The sequence below is a fragment of the Aptenodytes patagonicus genome, chromosome 20 (genome assembly GCF_965638725.1).
Source record: "Aptenodytes patagonicus chromosome 20, bAptPat1.pri.cur, whole genome shotgun sequence".
In the NCBI taxonomy this organism is placed as follows: domain Eukaryota; kingdom Metazoa; phylum Chordata; class Aves; order Sphenisciformes; family Spheniscidae; genus Aptenodytes; species Aptenodytes patagonicus.
Genome location: NC_134968.1, coordinates 4,962,429 through 4,978,292, shown reverse-complemented (window position 1 = coordinate 4,978,292; position 15,864 = coordinate 4,962,429). Strand labels below are relative to the sequence as shown.

Genomic DNA, 15,864 nt, shown 5'->3' with positions numbered 1-15,864 from the left:
GTGGGCTGCAGGACTCCAGCACACACACACAGAGCTGCTGCTAACTGGTTTTATTAGAAAATATCCAAAATAGACAAAAAATGGTTACACAAGAGGCAGAGCAGGCACCCCTGAGCCATACACCCTGGGAATATGTAAACGCCCCCCTCCCTTCTGCCTGCGACCGCCCGGAGGAGGCAGAGCTGCTCCGGCCGCACCACGAGGAGCGTGTGGGCAGGGGGCCAGCGGGGTTAAGGCACTTCAGCGGGTACAGTGGGTGGTGGCAGCGTCCCCTCAGCCCAGCGGCGTGGTCCCTTTGCTCCCCAGCATCTCCAGTTCTCTCGGTGCCCCGCGCTCAGAGCCCCAGTGACCCCGCTGCCCGCAGGCTCCTGGGGGCAGAGCTAGCCCCTCTGCCCCCCCCCCCCCCGAGACCTCAGATCGCTCATAAGACGAGTCACTAATTATGTAAAACAGCAGGGGGGGTGTGGAATAATCAACTGATTGTCAAAAACTTAACGCTAAAAAACTTGGTTACGTATAAAAAGAACAGCTTGGGCCGAGCCAGCCCTCTGAGAACACCACGAACCACTGCATAGATTGAGGCAATGAGTGCAGTAAGAGGAACTCAATATATTAATCAAATACAAACCCACTGTACAAAACGCTTCCTTTTTTTTTTTTTTTTTTATAAAACCTGTTCACAAAAATAGTGCAAAACGTCGGGCACCAGCGGGGGGCAGGGGGCTGGCGTTTGGAATGACAAAACTTTGGTTGAAGAGGGGCAGGGCCAGGCCTGCCTTGGCGGCGGCTGGGCTCGGGGAGGGCTGGCAGGGCAGGCAGCGCCTCCCGCTCGGCACGGGCAGCTTTTCCCTGCTGGGCAGCAACTCCAAGGAGGGCTTTTGGCCAGAGGAGGGGAGCGAGCAGGAGGGCTGCGTTCAGTGCTACGGGGAAGAGGCGAAGGGCACGATGCAAAAGCAGGACGCGTTAATGCAGCAGAAGGGCTGCAGCGGGACTTTGGGGGGAACCGGGGGACCCTCCGCTGTGCTCTGCCTGTGGCTAGAGCTTCCCGGCCGAGGGGAGCCCAGGGGTGCTAGTGGCTCCAAATCCCTCCAGGCACGTAGGGCTTGTGCAAGTGCTGTATTTGATTCCAGTAAGAAGTACCGTCGAGCTCAGGCAGCAGGGAGAGGAGAAGGAGCTCCCGAGCCCCCGCCGGGCCCCTTAGGTGAGGCGGATCCCGAGCACTTGTTCCAGTTCCTGCCGACGCTGCTGGACCTGGAGGGGACAAGGGCGGTCAAGCAGGGAGAGAGGGCTGCCCCAGGGACCTTCCCGCTGCCGCCCCGACTCGCTGCAGCACCCCACCAGCAGGGCACGGAGCCCACCTTGGCGAAGATGTGTCTGCCCACAGCCTCCTGCGCCCAGGGCTGCTGGTAGAACTCTGCTCGCCGCTCCTCCTCGGGGTTCCCGATCACGTCCGTTATGATCTGAGCAAAACACGGGGTGGGGAGGACACGGCGTGAGCACCAGGGCTGGACCTCCCCCCCCACCCCAGCCCCTCGCCCCGCCCAGCCCCGGGGTTTTACCTTGAGGTCCCTCCTCTGGGATTTGATCCATTCCTGGATGAAATCCTGCGGGTTGTTGCTGAAGCTCAGCATGAAATCACGCTGCGTCTTCAGCTGGTTGATGGATTCGATGGTCTCGTGAATCTAGGGAGATGACGAGGGGTGAGAGGCAGCTGTGTCCCCCCCAGAACAGGACACCAAGCTCCCCCCAGCTCTGTGGTGCAGCCTTGAAGTGCCACCCTGGCTGAGCCCCGCACCTTGGCATCCAGGGAGGCGATCTCCTGCTGGTTGGTGGTGGAAGCCAGGAAGTTGCTCATCTGAGCTTTCAGGGGATCATCCACCTCCACGTCGATGTCGTAGCAGGCCGTCTTCTTCTGGTCGTTGGGGTCCACGCTGGGAGGAAACAGGGCGTGAGGGGGGACGTCAGCCTCCACCCTGCTGTAGGGGTGGATCGACTCCCCTGACAGCAACACGAGTACCCCACTGACCGCCCCGAGAAGCCCCCAAAGTTGTTTGGCTGATTCTTCCCCTCCCAAGTGACTTGTGCTCACTGCTGCTTTGGGCTGGAGACCTCGTAGCCCCTGCGGGTACTGCCCTCCCCTCCTGCACCCTGCTGGGGAGGTACACCCTGCCCCTCGAGCCCGCCAGCCCCGGGGAACGCTGCCCAGCACACCCTCCGCCCTTACCTGATGGTGTGGTTGATGATGATGGGATCTGGGTGCTGCAGGAGCCCCGCCAGCTTCATGGGGATCTCAGAGAAGCGCATGCGGACACAGTTAAAGATCTGGAGGGGCAAAGCAGAGTGTTTGCTGTCTGTGGCAGGGGCTCTTCCCACCCGCCACGCAAAGGGCCAGGCAGGAGGGGGGAAACCTGCCCAGCCCTGGTTTGTGCATGGCAAGCTAGATGGACGCAAGCCCCTGGGGAAGGGGCATAAATTGAGACCGGGCAGTCTGGAGTGTCTGTTTCAGGCCAGAAAAAAGATGCTTTTTCTGGCCTTACTGGAGGTGGGAAGGGTGCTCTCCTCCCAGCAAAGCATGGTGGTGCCGCGGGGCAAGGACTGACCTGGCGGAAGTAGCGGTTGCAGTTGATGTACTCCTTCTCGTGACTGTCCTGCAGCTTGTTGTGCTTGATGTAGAGCCAGAGCGCCTGCATGATGCTGGCGCGGGTCTGGGTGTGCACCCCGAGCAGGCGAGCCAGGCGAGGGTCCAGTTTGTACTGTGGTGGCTGCAGGGACAGGCAGGATGAAGGGGGTCTGGCACTTGGAAGGGCCCCCTCCTGTGGGCACGCTGCCCCACACAGCCCTTGTGTCACACACTTGTGTCACTGCAGGCTGCAAGGTCTGTGCCGGGAGCCCTCTGTGCTCCTTTTCCATCCCCACAGCCCCCGAGTGGCCTCATATTAAGGCTCTGCCCCAGCCCAGGCCCGTTTGCCCCCGCCGGACCTCCCTGCACAGATAAGCTGTGCTGGAGGAAGGGCAGCAGGGTACAGCCAGCACCCGCGTGGCTCCAGGACCCCTACCTGGTGATCCAGCATGAGCAGCAGAGTGCATTTCACATTGACGTCGCCGGGACGCTTCACTTGGAAGCCATCAGTCTCCTGGGTTGTGGGCAGCCGGTGCCACTATGAGACACCAAGGGGACACTGCTCAACTCCAGGACCATGACAAGCCACCTGCTAACAGGCTTTGGGGTCTGCAGCCAGGAGCAGAGAGCGCCAGTGCTCGGGCGCTGTGCAGGGGTCTAGCAGAGACAGACAGCCTGGATCCCACCCCTGGCAGATCTGGGAGTCTGACCCTACTGGGCTTCAGCCGAGAGCCCACCTGGTCCAACAGATACAGCTTGATGTGCTCCAGCCCAGAGGCAGATGGGAATTTGGATGGGCTGGGGGAGTTACAGCCCTGAGCACTTGATGTCAAGGGCTCAAACAGCTCCTGGTGTCAATGCGGGATCAATCCTGCCTCAGCCAGTGCAGGGGCTGGGCATCAGAGCTGTTCTCACAAACCACCCCACGCGTGAAGGGGATTCACCCCCACCGCAGCAGGCACCACCACAGAAACAAGCGTTTCTCGGGGCGAAAAGCGTGAGCTGGGTGCAGGGAAAGCCTGCTCCAGGCAGGAGCACCCCAAAAAAGGTCTGATCCCACTCACAGGCGGTGCTTGATCTCCCCTTCCAGCCAGGCCGTGGGCTGGGAGGCAACAGGGGAGACCCTTCTCCCCGCTTGGCGCTGGGACGCACAGATGAGCCTTTCTGTGGCATCATCACCTGTGTTGGGCCTCATATTTGCAAATCTGTGGGGCCAAGAGCTGCCCAAGCTGCCTCTCAGAGCCATGTCCTCACTGCAGCCCCACACCTCTTGGCTCTAGCTGCGTACTTGTGGGCACGAGGCGGGGTTAAGAGCTGGACGGGCAGCAGTTGCTGCCGGCAGCTGCCAAGCCGGCCACCAGCCAGCACCAGGGAGGAAAACGCAACTGTAAACTTAAGCCTGGAAAGCACGGCAGCGTGGTCCCCCGTGGAGGGCTCGGCACCGAGCCCCGGCACCCAAAACCACCTTACTCAATCCCCTCTCGCAGCGGGACAGGCGCTGGCCTGGGGAGCTGAGTGCCCACAGGGTAAGCGGCAGGACCACCTCCCGTCGCCCGCTGGGGTTAACAGCTCTCCCCACCCTGCCCGGGGTGCAGAGCCAGCCCCGCAGCGTGGCCGGGAGCCTCCCCCATCTCACCTCCACCAGATGGTTGTCTGGCCCATACAGCTCTTTGTCCAGCTCGATGACGAGGCTCTTGAAAAAGGAGGAGAACTTCCTCTTCTGCTTGCTCGGCTGCAAAACAGAGCGGGAGAGGCTTGGCCTGACACCACCAGCCACGGAGGGCCCCAGCCCAAACATTGCCTCCGGCACCCAGCGAGCAGAGGGCCGTATCCACCCCAGCCAAGCTCTCAGCACGGAGCAGCAGTGCTCCTCCCACAACCAGTTCATCCCTGCCTGTATCCTTACGTCCTCCAGCAGTTTGCCCTCCACACGTAGCTCCCAGGAGGCCACACGCTCACCACCCTCCCCTTCTTCTTTGGCTGGGGTGAAAGTGTTGGAGATGTAAATCCTCAGCTTCCGCTTTTGCTGTGGAATAGGAAAACAGAGAGGGGGGGGATGCTCGGAGTGAGAGGGTGGCTGGCAGCACCCACAGCAGCACCCACCTCGTACGCCCCCACCCCACCCAGCTGCTCGCCCTCCTGGCCAGCCAGGGCTGCCACGCACCGTCAGCGGTTTCTTAATGGCCTCCTGAATCTCCATCCTCTTCCGAGCGATGGTTTGGTCCAGCTTGCGCTCAAAGGCGAGGAGGTCCATGTAGGCCTGGGATTCTGGGACCAGTTCCCGGATCTGTCAAACAGAAACGATCAGTCCCTTGAGTGCTGGGATGGGGCTGCGTCCCCCACGCCAGCCCCAGCGATGATACTGGTGCTGGGCTGGCGCGCCAAGGAGTCACCAAGTGATGAGTCCAGCACAACAGCACCAATTCCTCATTTTAAGCAAAGACTACAGCCCTGCAAAGCTCTCCCCAAATCAGAGTTGTACTGCGGACCCCAATTTGGAGCCTGTCACTGTACCCAGCAGCCTGCCCGGTGGCACAGGCAGGTAATGGATTGTTAAGAGGGACCTCCAGGAGGGGCTTAAGGTCCTCCTGGGGTCTCCACCCCAAGCCACCGCTGCTCCTTGCTTGCCCAAAGTCCTGCTTGTACAATTTTTGTGCACACCTCAAACCTCTCCCACCACCCCAGAGGAAGAGACAGAAATCTTCCAGGTTGGTTTGGGACTGAGCAGAAATGCCCGGCGGGCAGGAGGCGGCTCAGCGAGATCCTCCTCCTCCTTGTGGGGACCTCATCACCCCGGCTGCCCTGGGAAGGCAGCACGGATGCACCACCTCCCTCCAGCAGCTCAGCTCCTTCCCCACGCACCGAGGCAGCACTCACCCTCTGTGGCAGGACCTTGTCAGCCATCTTCCTCCTTTTCACCCTGCAAAAAGCACAGAGACAGGCAAAAAAACCCCTATTACACTGCAAGCTCTTGCAGGACACCTTGTTGCCTGCCTGGTGGGAAGCTGCTGCATGTCCCATGCTTGGGCAGCAGTGGGTCTCTCAGGGGACAACACTGAGCTCTGCTTCTACACCAGGAGCCCGGTGGCTCTTTTGGCCCCATCCAGGCCATGAATGGGGCCAGGCTCCGGGAACGGGAGTCACAGCGGCAGTGCCAGCTACGTGCCATGTGGATGACTCAGTCTGAGCCAGGTGTTGAGGCTCCTGCTGCAGTGAACAGGTCCGGGGGAGCAGGTCTGCTTTTGGGGCTGCTCTGTGTGAGAGGGACTTTGGACTTGCAGGAGGGGAGCAAAGAAAGGCCGTAAGAGCATCTATAGCACAAGCCCTTGGATTAGTGCTGGAAAGCAAATGAGTAAGAAATTATAACCCTGTGGGCAAGCCACGATGACTCCAGGGGGGAAGGTGTTGGACGTCTAGAGCCTATCACCAGGGAAGGAAATCCAGTCCCTGGCTTCAGTTTGCTTTGCTGCTGCTGCTGCTGCTTGCTAAGGGTGCTGCAGGGCAGGAGCAAGGAGAATCATAGAATCATTGAGGTTGGAAAAGACCTCTAAGATCATCGAGTCCAACCGTCAAAGGTGGTATAAGGCAAAGCTGCGGCTGCAGGCATGCTCCCGTCTGCAGGACAGTGTTCCCGAGTTTCCTCTCTGGAAATGGCTGTCACATTCTCCCAATGCTACAAACCAAAGCCCAGTTCCAGGAGCTCACTTAAAAACAGCTTAAAACAAATCAACCTTGCCAGGGTGGGGCTGAAATCGTTATGGGTAGAGGAAGCAGAGTGGCCTCTAGAGCCACAGCACAGCTGCAGCCTTGCTCAGAGCCATTTTAGCGCTCTCTGAGCTTGTAGTACCCTGTCAGACCACAGGGCCCTGGGCTCTCCTCCCCTCCCACATGCTGCAGGCTCCCAGCCCCCATCAGCCTGAGCCCACCCCAGTGCCCCGTTAAATTCATGCTCAGTGCCTGGATACACGAGGAAACGCTCTCCTGCCACTCTGCTGCACATGTGAGTAAGAGATGGGGCAGAGTCCAGCAGGCAAAGGGAAGTCCCTTTCCCTTGGCAGCATGTGAAGCAGCAGGGCAGCAAACGTGGGCATTCGTGCTGCCATCACGAGGTGTCCAAGGTACGCCGGCTGCCCCACAGCTGCTCGCGCAGGAGGACAGGTCGGGAGGGCAGCCCTAGCTAAGAGGGGGGTCAGAGAACTTCTCTGAGCTCTTCTTGCTGCATTAAATGCTTTCTGCCCTGCAGGGTTTGGCCACCCCATTAGCAGCTGGCAGGTCCTGATCCCCTGATCCGCAGCCGGCTGGGAGCGAGGATGCTCGACCAGCCGAGCACGGCTGATCCCACGCAGCCAGCCCCCGGGAATGGAGCCGCAGCCTTATCTGGCCGCTGACGTCCTTGCGAGCTTGCCCTTGTCCTTAATCCCCAGCTTGCTCTGGAGCACTGAAGGGATGCGCAGCTGCTCTGCAGAGGCTGCGACTCCCTGCGGAGGGATCACGGAGCCAACCAAGCTGTCGGCCACCGGCCCTGCCACATAGGCAGGGCAGGGAATGGGACCTGAGTATCCATTTGGACCGAGGGACCCTGCCCTGAGAAACAGCCTCCAGTAATCAAGAAGCCCTCGTGGAAAACAGAAACGGAGCAAAGGGATTAGCAGCATTGTAAACAAGCGAGGAGCTGCTGGCAGAGCCTTGCCTGTGGCTTGCTGAGACCAGCCCCAAATGAACAGTCCTACCGAGACCACAGATCAGGGAGAGTCTCTGCAACCTGCTGCACCCGTCCCCTGTTTCCACCCATGTCTGTGCCTGCCAGAGCCAGCACGAACCCCTGTGAGAAGGGGAAAGACCCCAAGGAGCCGGTGCTGGGGCCTTTGGCACGCACAAACACATGCAGCGAGGCTTTTCGGTTACTGGCATGGAGATCAGAGCACGGGGAAGCTGCAAGCTGAGTGATCTCTGCCCCCATCCCTGCCCCCCCCGTCATCGCAAAACATGCCAGCCCCGAGCTCTGGCAGGTTTCCCACCGCCGGCGGTGCCAGCTGGGGGGAGTCTGCAGGCAAGCCGTGCCAGCTCCCGCCCCGCTGCGGGCTGCTTGCCCCTCTGCAGCAGGGCAGGGAGCTGCGGGTTTCTGCGGTGAAGTGCAGCTGGGACCCAGGGGGTCAAACCAACCCCCACCAGCCTGCTGCAGGTGTCTGTCCCGGAGCGGGAGGGTGCCAACCCCTTACCCTCTCCTCTGGGTGGCCAGTGGCGGCTGTGCCTGGGGGGTCAGCAGGCGCTTCCTGAAGGGGTCCATCATCGACTGCGGCAGGCCGGGTCTCATCGGGGAGGCTGCTCCGTAGGGGGGGGCTCCCGGTGGTCCCACCTGCAGCCCTGCCATGGGCATCCGGCTGCCCGGCGGCATCCCGGGGCGCTAGTGGGGAAGAGAAGAGAGGAAGAGTGTGAATTAAACGCTGCCCTGTGAGGGGCCCTGACCTTTGCCGGGGACCAGCGGATGCTATCCGCCCTCTCGCTTCTTCCCCGGGAGAGATTTCTGAGGCCATTCCCTGCTCCGAGGTGCGGGTGAGGGACAGGGCAGGGAGGAGGGAAGGACATCAGGAGCTGCGGCCTTCCTTGCAGGAAGAGTGACGGGAAAGCAGAACCGGGATGAGCAGAAGCCACTGACCGCAGGGGAAGCCCCGCCTGCCAGCCATGGCCCCGAGCCACCGCCACACAGCAGGAGACATCAGACCTGGAGCTGTGCGAGACCCCATCACGAGGGTCATTGCCTGCAAAGCCTTCACCCTGCGGACATCAGGGGCTGTGGTGCGGGTTGTGCCACGGGTTCCTCTCCGGAAAGCGCCAAGGCTGGCAGACGCAATGCCCGGGAGGGGAGCAGGGCAATCCCACTTCCTTATGGCACCGGTCATGAGGCCGGCCAGCAGGCAGGAAGAAAGCCGAGCTCCTGGGTGCAGGGGATGGAGGCAAGAGCTCACCCCCTGCCAGCACACACCAGCTCCCGCTGCCATCCTTCCCCCTCTGGGGACCCAGAAAGGGCATTTATGAGCCACAACACGATAGCGAACCATTCCTGCAAGGGGTCCCGATGCAGGGTAGCACTCACAGCCCTTCCCCATCCCCTGGAGGAGAGCAACTTGGCAAGCCAGCACCTGCACTGCCGGCTCACAGGTGCCACCAGGTCTACACCCCATACATACCCCTGGGGCCCTCGACAAATGGTCACAGCACCCCACGACGCACCGGCTGTCCCTACGTGCTCCAGCCTGCTTCACCGGCAGTCCGAGCCAACAGCCTCCTGGGATACTTTGATCCTCAAGCTCCCCACTGCCAAGATGCGAGGCTGGGAGAGCCACCAAGCCAGCAGAGCAACATTTCTCCCCTGCTGCAGGCTCCTTGACGTGCCAGGACATCCCCCACAGCTCCCCTCCCGCTGCCCTGCGGACGGAGCAGAGGCACACGGCCATGCCGCGCAAGAGAGCTAATGAAACCACCTTGTTATCCCAAAGGAGCCCGACAAGGCAACACCGCGAGCTGACGAGCTTATCTGCATAGAGGCATTAATTTCAGCACATACCCCGGGTGCGGGAGGGCTGGGGGCACAAGAGCACAGCTCGCAGCCTGCCTGTCCCCCACAGCTTTTATGGGTAGGCTCAGAGCTGCAGCGGGAAGGTTGGTTTGATGGCGGCTGGAGCCAAAACCCACTCACCTCCTCCCCAAAGAGCTGGTAAACGCAAAACCAAGAGCCCAAGTTGCTCCTCTCCAGAGCCCGAGGCCACAGGTGTCTCTGCAAGCAGGAGATCCCGAAAATATACCAACTGCTGCATTGAGAAGCATATTGCAGCTGGGAAGCCAAGCAGCAGCAGGCTACGGGATTAGTGCTGCACGTGGAAGTTCAAAAACATGCACACAAAGTGTGGGCAGAGCCCGTTACACAACCAAACGCTGCCTCCACCTTTGCTCAGCCTTCCTTTGAGGCAGCATCTCCAGAGCCTGGGCTCGCTAACCTGCCCTTGCTACAAGGCAGGAGCCTGTTTCTTCCTCCTAGCAGCCCCCAGATGTTTCTCTCCTTTTGGTCGGCCACATTTGCGCAGCTCTTCGTGACAAGCAGGACTGCACCGGCATCGCCAAGAGCCGACCGTGGCCAGCAGCACCTCCTCTTCTGCCAAAAATCACAAGGGAAGAACCCAGTTTCTCCAGGTTTGTCAAGAAATCCTCCGTGGCAGGGCTGGGAGGAGAGGCAGCACTGAGATCCACACCCTTTGCAAAATTAAAAAACGCAGGCAGTGGGTAAATACTGCTTGCCAGCACAGCGTAGCTACAGGAGGACCGCGCTCCCATAACCGTGCTGACTCACTTGCGAGGGCTTCTGGAGAGCAGATAAGCCACAAGAAGAGGCTGTGAAACTTTTCATCAGAAATTTGGGAGCCCCAAGAAAAGTTGCGTAGTGCCAAGGCTGCGTGCAGTCACCTGCAGCTCCCTAGAGCCACCAGGAGCATGGATAAGACAGACGGCTTTCGAGGAAAACCTTGCTCCTGGGTGTTTCTCAGGCTCATGCAGGAGACCGTGGTCAGTGCCATGGGGAAACTGTATGTGACAACATACACCACCACAACCCACTCCCAAAGCACACGGAAGGGGGAATGTGATCAGCAGCTTGCTTGGACTAAGAGGCGATGTGGCCACGACCAGCTCCCATCCTTTGGCCAGGGCAGCTCTCACCACCACCATGCCCCGAGGTCTCTCCTACCTCCCTCTGCCACTCCGTGGGTCACGTTTCTGATCTATCCCTGAAATGAGAGATTTGGAGGCTGGCTGAGTTGGTTGAGAGGGTCTTTGACAGCTCCACATGAGCGATAACATCTTGTGCAAGGTCTCCTGCATGTTCATCTGCTCTTCAGAGGGACAGAGACTGCTCAGTTACAAGATGAGACACCTCTGTCAGCAGGGAGAGATTCAGCGCAAGAATGAACAGATCTGTCATACTTAAGACTTTAATGTCACCTCCATAAACATCTGAGAACCATCAGCCACAGTTAAGCTGCTGGGGGAGCGAGCTCCAGCCTACCAGGGACCCGCATTTCATCACTTGGACGAGCAAAAAAAAAAAAAAAGGAAGGCAGAATCCTCCACACAGATGTTTTTTTTCCCCTCAGTTTACCATCAAGATTTGCAAATTGCTAACAGAGAAGCCTTTTGGCAAAGCAGAGCCAGCCTCTGCCTTGTGTTCAGTCAGCGACCACATCCCTGTCCGGGGGAGCCTCAGCTCCCCGAAGGCTGCAGGCTCCTAAGACTCAACTCACGCAAGCATGGCACAGCCTTAAACCTCTGGCTAAGCCACAAAGCAGCATTACAGCCCCGGTGGGGTGAAGCCAGCCTCCGGCCCCCTTCAGAAGCCCTGGAAATTAGCAGGACACAAGGGGGCTTAAATTCAGGAAATTTTATTAGACCGGCTCAAACCAAGGAGACCTTCCTTAGCTCCTTCCCGGCTAATAGAACCTCTTGTCCCTCCGTCCACCCCTCTTCACCCAGGGCAGCGCTGCTGCCCCATCCCCTCTGGGTACTGCCTCGTCCTCCCCTCCCTGCCCCACCACCCCTGCCAGCGGGGTGGACAAAGGGCAAACCTCACAAGCTCAGCTCCAAGGAACGAACTGGACTGCATCCAGCCTTCTCTGCGGAGAGCGAGCGGAGCCCTTTGGAAACGGGACAGAAAACAGCTTGTTTCTGTTCCCTGCCAAAGCCGAAGGAACAAATGGGGCTGGCTGTGGTTTAGCGGTTCATCCCAGGTCAATGCACAGGCCGCTTGCGTTTGGGGAGCTCTGTTGAGAGTCAGCTTCAGTTGAATCCAACGGGAGGCTGGAATGCTTCCCGATGGACGTTCGTTGGCATGACAGGAGCCTCCCTGCCTGCCAAAGGCCCCTTCTTGAGGAAGCGCAGGCCAAAAATTGGAGGCTGGTAGCAGAAAGGAGAAACAAGGGGAGCAATAAATCGCAGGATGGATCTGCAAGAAGCCAGGCTGGAGAGGGAGCTTGAAGAAAAGCAGCATTTCAGAAAACAGCTTGAAAGCCTCTTCATCTTCCTTCCAAGACCGCAGCTCTTTTCCTGCAACTCCCAACGAGGGGGAAAAGGCTCTTCCCGACGCACGTCCCTTTTTGCTCCATCCAGAAAGGCGCGATCCAACTTTGTACATACTAACAGTCAGGGAGCGAGAGCCCACATGCATCCTCGCCTGGGGCTCTGGGAGCAGAGCCCTGGACAGATGCCAGGCGACGACAGCTCTTTCTGCAAGTTCTGCCCTGCAAGCCCGGACGGCGGTGTCCTATCCATTAGGACGGACGCAAAAGCAAACCCTGTTCAAATGGGATTTGAGCTCCACGCCAGGCTGGGCTCAAGGAGAGCTCAGCTGCCAAAAGCCACCGCTCAACCAGCGCTTCGCATGGATCGGGACTGACCGAGTCACCCCCAGCACACCCCAAAAGAGTGCTTTTCCCCTCTTTGTTTGTTCTTATCTGTGAGAAAATCCCTCTTGGGAGGGTGCCAGGAAGAGTCTGGGTTCGCGCTGGCAGAGATCTTCAGCTGGGACGTGGTGTTGTTACCGAGCCATTGCATGTTGCAAGCTCTTGAGCAGCACCTTGCTCCCAGCAAGCCCCCAAACTACCCCAACACAGCTCGTCATGCTTGGAAGACCTGCCGTATTTTGATGCAGGAGGAGCTCCAGGAGTCAGATCGCTTCTCAGCTAAAAACCATAGACGAGGAAGTAGTAAATTAAAGGGAGAAGGGCAAAGCAACAGGCAAAGACACCGAGCAGATTTAGGACATGTGCTGGCAACGTTTCAAGCAACAGCAGAGATGTTTGGGTCCAGACAAACCTGCCCGTCTGCGGCCTCACATCTGAAGCCGCAGATGTTACAGGTCAGAGAAAGAAAAGGTCATGGAGATTCAAATCATAACAAGGGTGTTAATGCAAGCAGGAACAAGGAACAAAGATATTGGGTTCCCTCTTGAAAGAGAAACTCTGGCAGCCTCTAACGCAGCATGGAGGCACACACAAGAAGAGCGGAGATAGGTGCCTGCTATAAAACACTGCCTTTGGTGCTGCTGCAGTGCTAAACTGCCCAGGGAATGGCTCTGAGAACTCCTGAGAAGGTCCTGTGGAGGAAGATGGAGCGAGGGCCTTCAACAGCATGGTCTGGAGATGTTTTCCACCCAGCAGAACTTCACTGTCACATTTCCCCAGGAGAAACAAAGGGTGCCGTGGTCTCCGTTGTTGCCTTCCTCCCTCTTGCTCCAAGAGGACAGCGTTCATCTGCTTTGTATCATCACTTAAACTAACTCAAGGCTCAGTCTATGATGAAAACTGCCTTGGAAACCATCTCCCTTGGGATGGGTGGGGTCACCCAGCCCAAGCAGCATCACAGCTTTCTGGTGCAGCTCCAGCCCTGGCTGTTGTCCCCAGACCCCCTTCAAGTCAATCCCAATCACCCAAGGAGCAGGAACACTGTTTTCCTCTGCTCCCAGGAAGGTTGGGTGGATCTCTGACGTGCCGCACTACGCCCTCTCCAACATGTCCAGGCCATCCCATCTTTCACCTGGCTCCCTACCAGCAACCCACACCTCTCCAGCTCCTCCGTTCCGCCTGCCTGCACGGTTTTCTCCACCAAGCATGACTCTGCTTTCCTTCACACTGCCGCCTGCCCAGGGACGGGATCACCGACCTGCAGCTGCTTTCAGGGTTAGGAGTCGCTTGGATTGCAGCAGCCCTCCCGTCCCACAGAAACCAGGCTCTTCCTCGCCAGCAAGTGCCAACAAAACCCCTCTAACGGGCACTTAACAAACACTGCTTTTTGCCACCTCTGTGCACCAGCGAAGCATCAGCATGGGGTAACTTTGAGGCCGGAGCACTGCTTTGCACAGTCCCATCTCCACCACACAGAGCCAAGCCCGCTCCCTGCCACAGCGTCAATCTGATAACTCAGGAAAAACCTCTCCTAAGCCCAAAACTAGCACCTGAATAAACAGAAGAAAGGCTCCTTCTCGCTGAATTTACACCGGCCAGCACGACCTGGATGCTGGGGGCTGGGACTCAGCCTTGGCATCTATGCTGCCACCAGCACAGGGACAGGGACTGGGACAGGGGCTCTGCCCGCAGACCCACCACCAAGCAGCCCGACAGCTCAGCTGATCACCCTCCTCCCGGAAAAAACCCTCTCCTTCCTGCTCTGGGCACGGCACCGTCGCCTGGCTGCTCTGGAAACATCAGCTCCTAAAAGGGTCCCAAATCGGTCCCAAAAGGGACTCCCAAAGGGAGTCGTCTTCTTGAATTCCGTGCTTGAGCCAGCAGTAAATAACCAGCAAGCATGCAAGGATGTCAAAAGGACGAGCATATGTTTAATAATCCAGTGATTAAAGAGCCCCTAAGCACTCGCTGGCGTGGATGAGGGCCGTTGTGTCTCCTAGTGCCCGAATAATGAAATTCTTCATTAAGCCAGGGCATAACAGAGCAGAGGAGTCCTCCGGGTATGGCAGGGATGGCCACTGGGAGGGCAGGGGCTGCTTTCCTCAGCCTGGGAATTGCAAAACAAAGGGCAGACCCTCTGGATCATACCCGCTCTCCCCTCCCACGCGCAGGCAGCCCTGCCAGCGAGCTGCCAGCCAGATGCAGCTCGCGGCCAGATGCAAGGCACGGCACTCACCACCAGCCCCGGGGCTCGACCGGCCCCGCTGACCCAGCCAACTCCTGCACTGGCTTGCCAGTGCCAGATACCGTGGTGACGTACACTCGGTGTACATCACCCTCCGCCAGCCATGCGCTCCCAACACCTGCTACCGTCACGGCGTTACGGCCAGCAATGGGGGGGAAAAAAAGCAAGCATATGTTAGCCTGGTTACCCGCAGCGGTGAGCGGCTCCCGGCTGCTCCCGTCAGGCTCCAGCTTCCCGGTTAGATTTTGCAACCTGCCGCATGGAAGGTCAGGGCAAACGATCGAGCACCCGCTCGGCCCGAAACACCTCCGAGTTGAGTTACCGTCGATTCACGCTCAGATTGGCCCCGGCTGCGCCATCTCAGTTTTCAGTGCGGGGCTTTTCGGAGTTTTTAAGGCTACAGGGGGAAGTTGTTTCCTCATTTTGTATTAATGAAGCTTACAATGAAGCTTGACTCCTCCATGTCAAGCCTGCCTGGAAGATTGTGCTTTAGACCAGAAACCTAGTAACCAAAATAATCACCGTGCGCCTAAGAGCGAACGGACAAGCTGCGGGTGCAAGGGGGAGGCGGAAACTTGAGTGTATGTCAGAATATACTTCTTATAAGGGACGTTCAGGCTGGAAAACGAGTGATTTCTTTTGCTTTTTGAGGGCTGCTCCCTGTTCAGATTTATTTAATATTAGCAAGCGCCTGCTCTCCTCGTCCACCACTTAACCATCTCTCCCAAGCTTCTCCTTGAAGATACCCACCCGCAACGCCAAACGGTTACCTCCACCTTTGCCAAAGACGCAGATAAACAGGTTTCAAGGCAGCTCCGTGCTATGGGAAATGGCTGCGGAGCCGGGGCCGGGCACGCCGCTCACGCATCCTCCGCTCTGGTCCCCGGCAGGACCTCACCAGATAACGGGGTCAGGCACGCCGGCTCCCGCCGGGCGGTCATGGCGGTCGCCGACCATCGCTGCCACGGCGGAGGGGACGTGCTCGGTGACGCTGCCGTAACTTTTAGTGGGGGTTTTCGAGAAGGGTGGAAAGCAAGAGCACGGGAAGACAGAGCACGTGGAGGTACCCTAACTAAAAATGGCAGGAAAATAACATTATCCGGGATTTAAGCCGGGGGTACTGGTGGAGGCTGGGCTCCTGGGCGAGGGACACCCCGGGGTGATTTCGGGAGCTGGCGGAGGCCCGGCAGCCGCTGCCCCGGCCCGCCGCGGGCCCTGAGGTGCAGGGAAGGCCCCGACGGCCGGCCCAGCGCCCTCCAGCCCCGGGCGGCTCCGGGCCGGACGGCGGGGCCCTGAGGGGACCTCCGCGCCCCCCCCCCTCCCCTCACACCCGCCCCTCGCACCGTCCCCCCCCATCCCAAGGCCGCCTCACCTGGTACTGCGCGGCGGCCGGGCCCATGGGGCGGTAGCCCGGGGCGGCGGCGGCGGCGGGAGCCGGGCTGGGGCCCCGCAGAATAGCAGGGCCGGGCCCCGGGGGCGGCGGGGCGGCGGCGGAGGGCAGCGGGCTGAGCGGGAAGGCGCCGCGGCCGGCCATGGCGGGGGGGGACGGCGTG

At 59.3% G+C, this 15,864-nt stretch overlaps 1 protein-coding gene across 2 annotated transcripts; it reads right to left on the bottom strand.

Annotated features, from left to right (window-relative positions):
* Positions 1 to 35: 35 nt before the first annotated feature.
* On the bottom strand, positions 36 to 15,765 carry SMARCD2 (SWI/SNF related BAF chromatin remodeling complex subunit D2). Of its 2 annotated transcripts, none has more exons than XM_076356786.1 (13): positions 15,684 to 15,765; positions 7,840 to 8,024; positions 5,498 to 5,540; positions 4,785 to 4,907; positions 4,527 to 4,646; positions 4,257 to 4,352; positions 3,057 to 3,158; positions 2,601 to 2,762; positions 2,225 to 2,322; positions 1,796 to 1,931; positions 1,560 to 1,682; positions 1,359 to 1,460; positions 36 to 1,251 (listed from the first exon to the last, which is right to left on the bottom strand). In XM_076356786.1, exons 1-13 carry the CDS (start codon positions 15,708 to 15,710, stop codon positions 1,198 to 1,200), a joined length of 1,371 nt encoding a protein of 456 aa, XP_076212901.1. In that variant the 5' UTR covers positions 15,711 to 15,765; the 3' UTR covers positions 36 to 1,197. The 2 variants fall into 2 exon arrangements, with proteins under 2 accessions (XP_076212901.1, XP_076212902.1); XM_076356787.1 differs by lacking the exon at positions 15,684 to 15,765 and adding an exon at positions 10,359 to 10,368.
* Between the last annotated feature and the right edge of the window lie 99 nt (positions 15,766 to 15,864).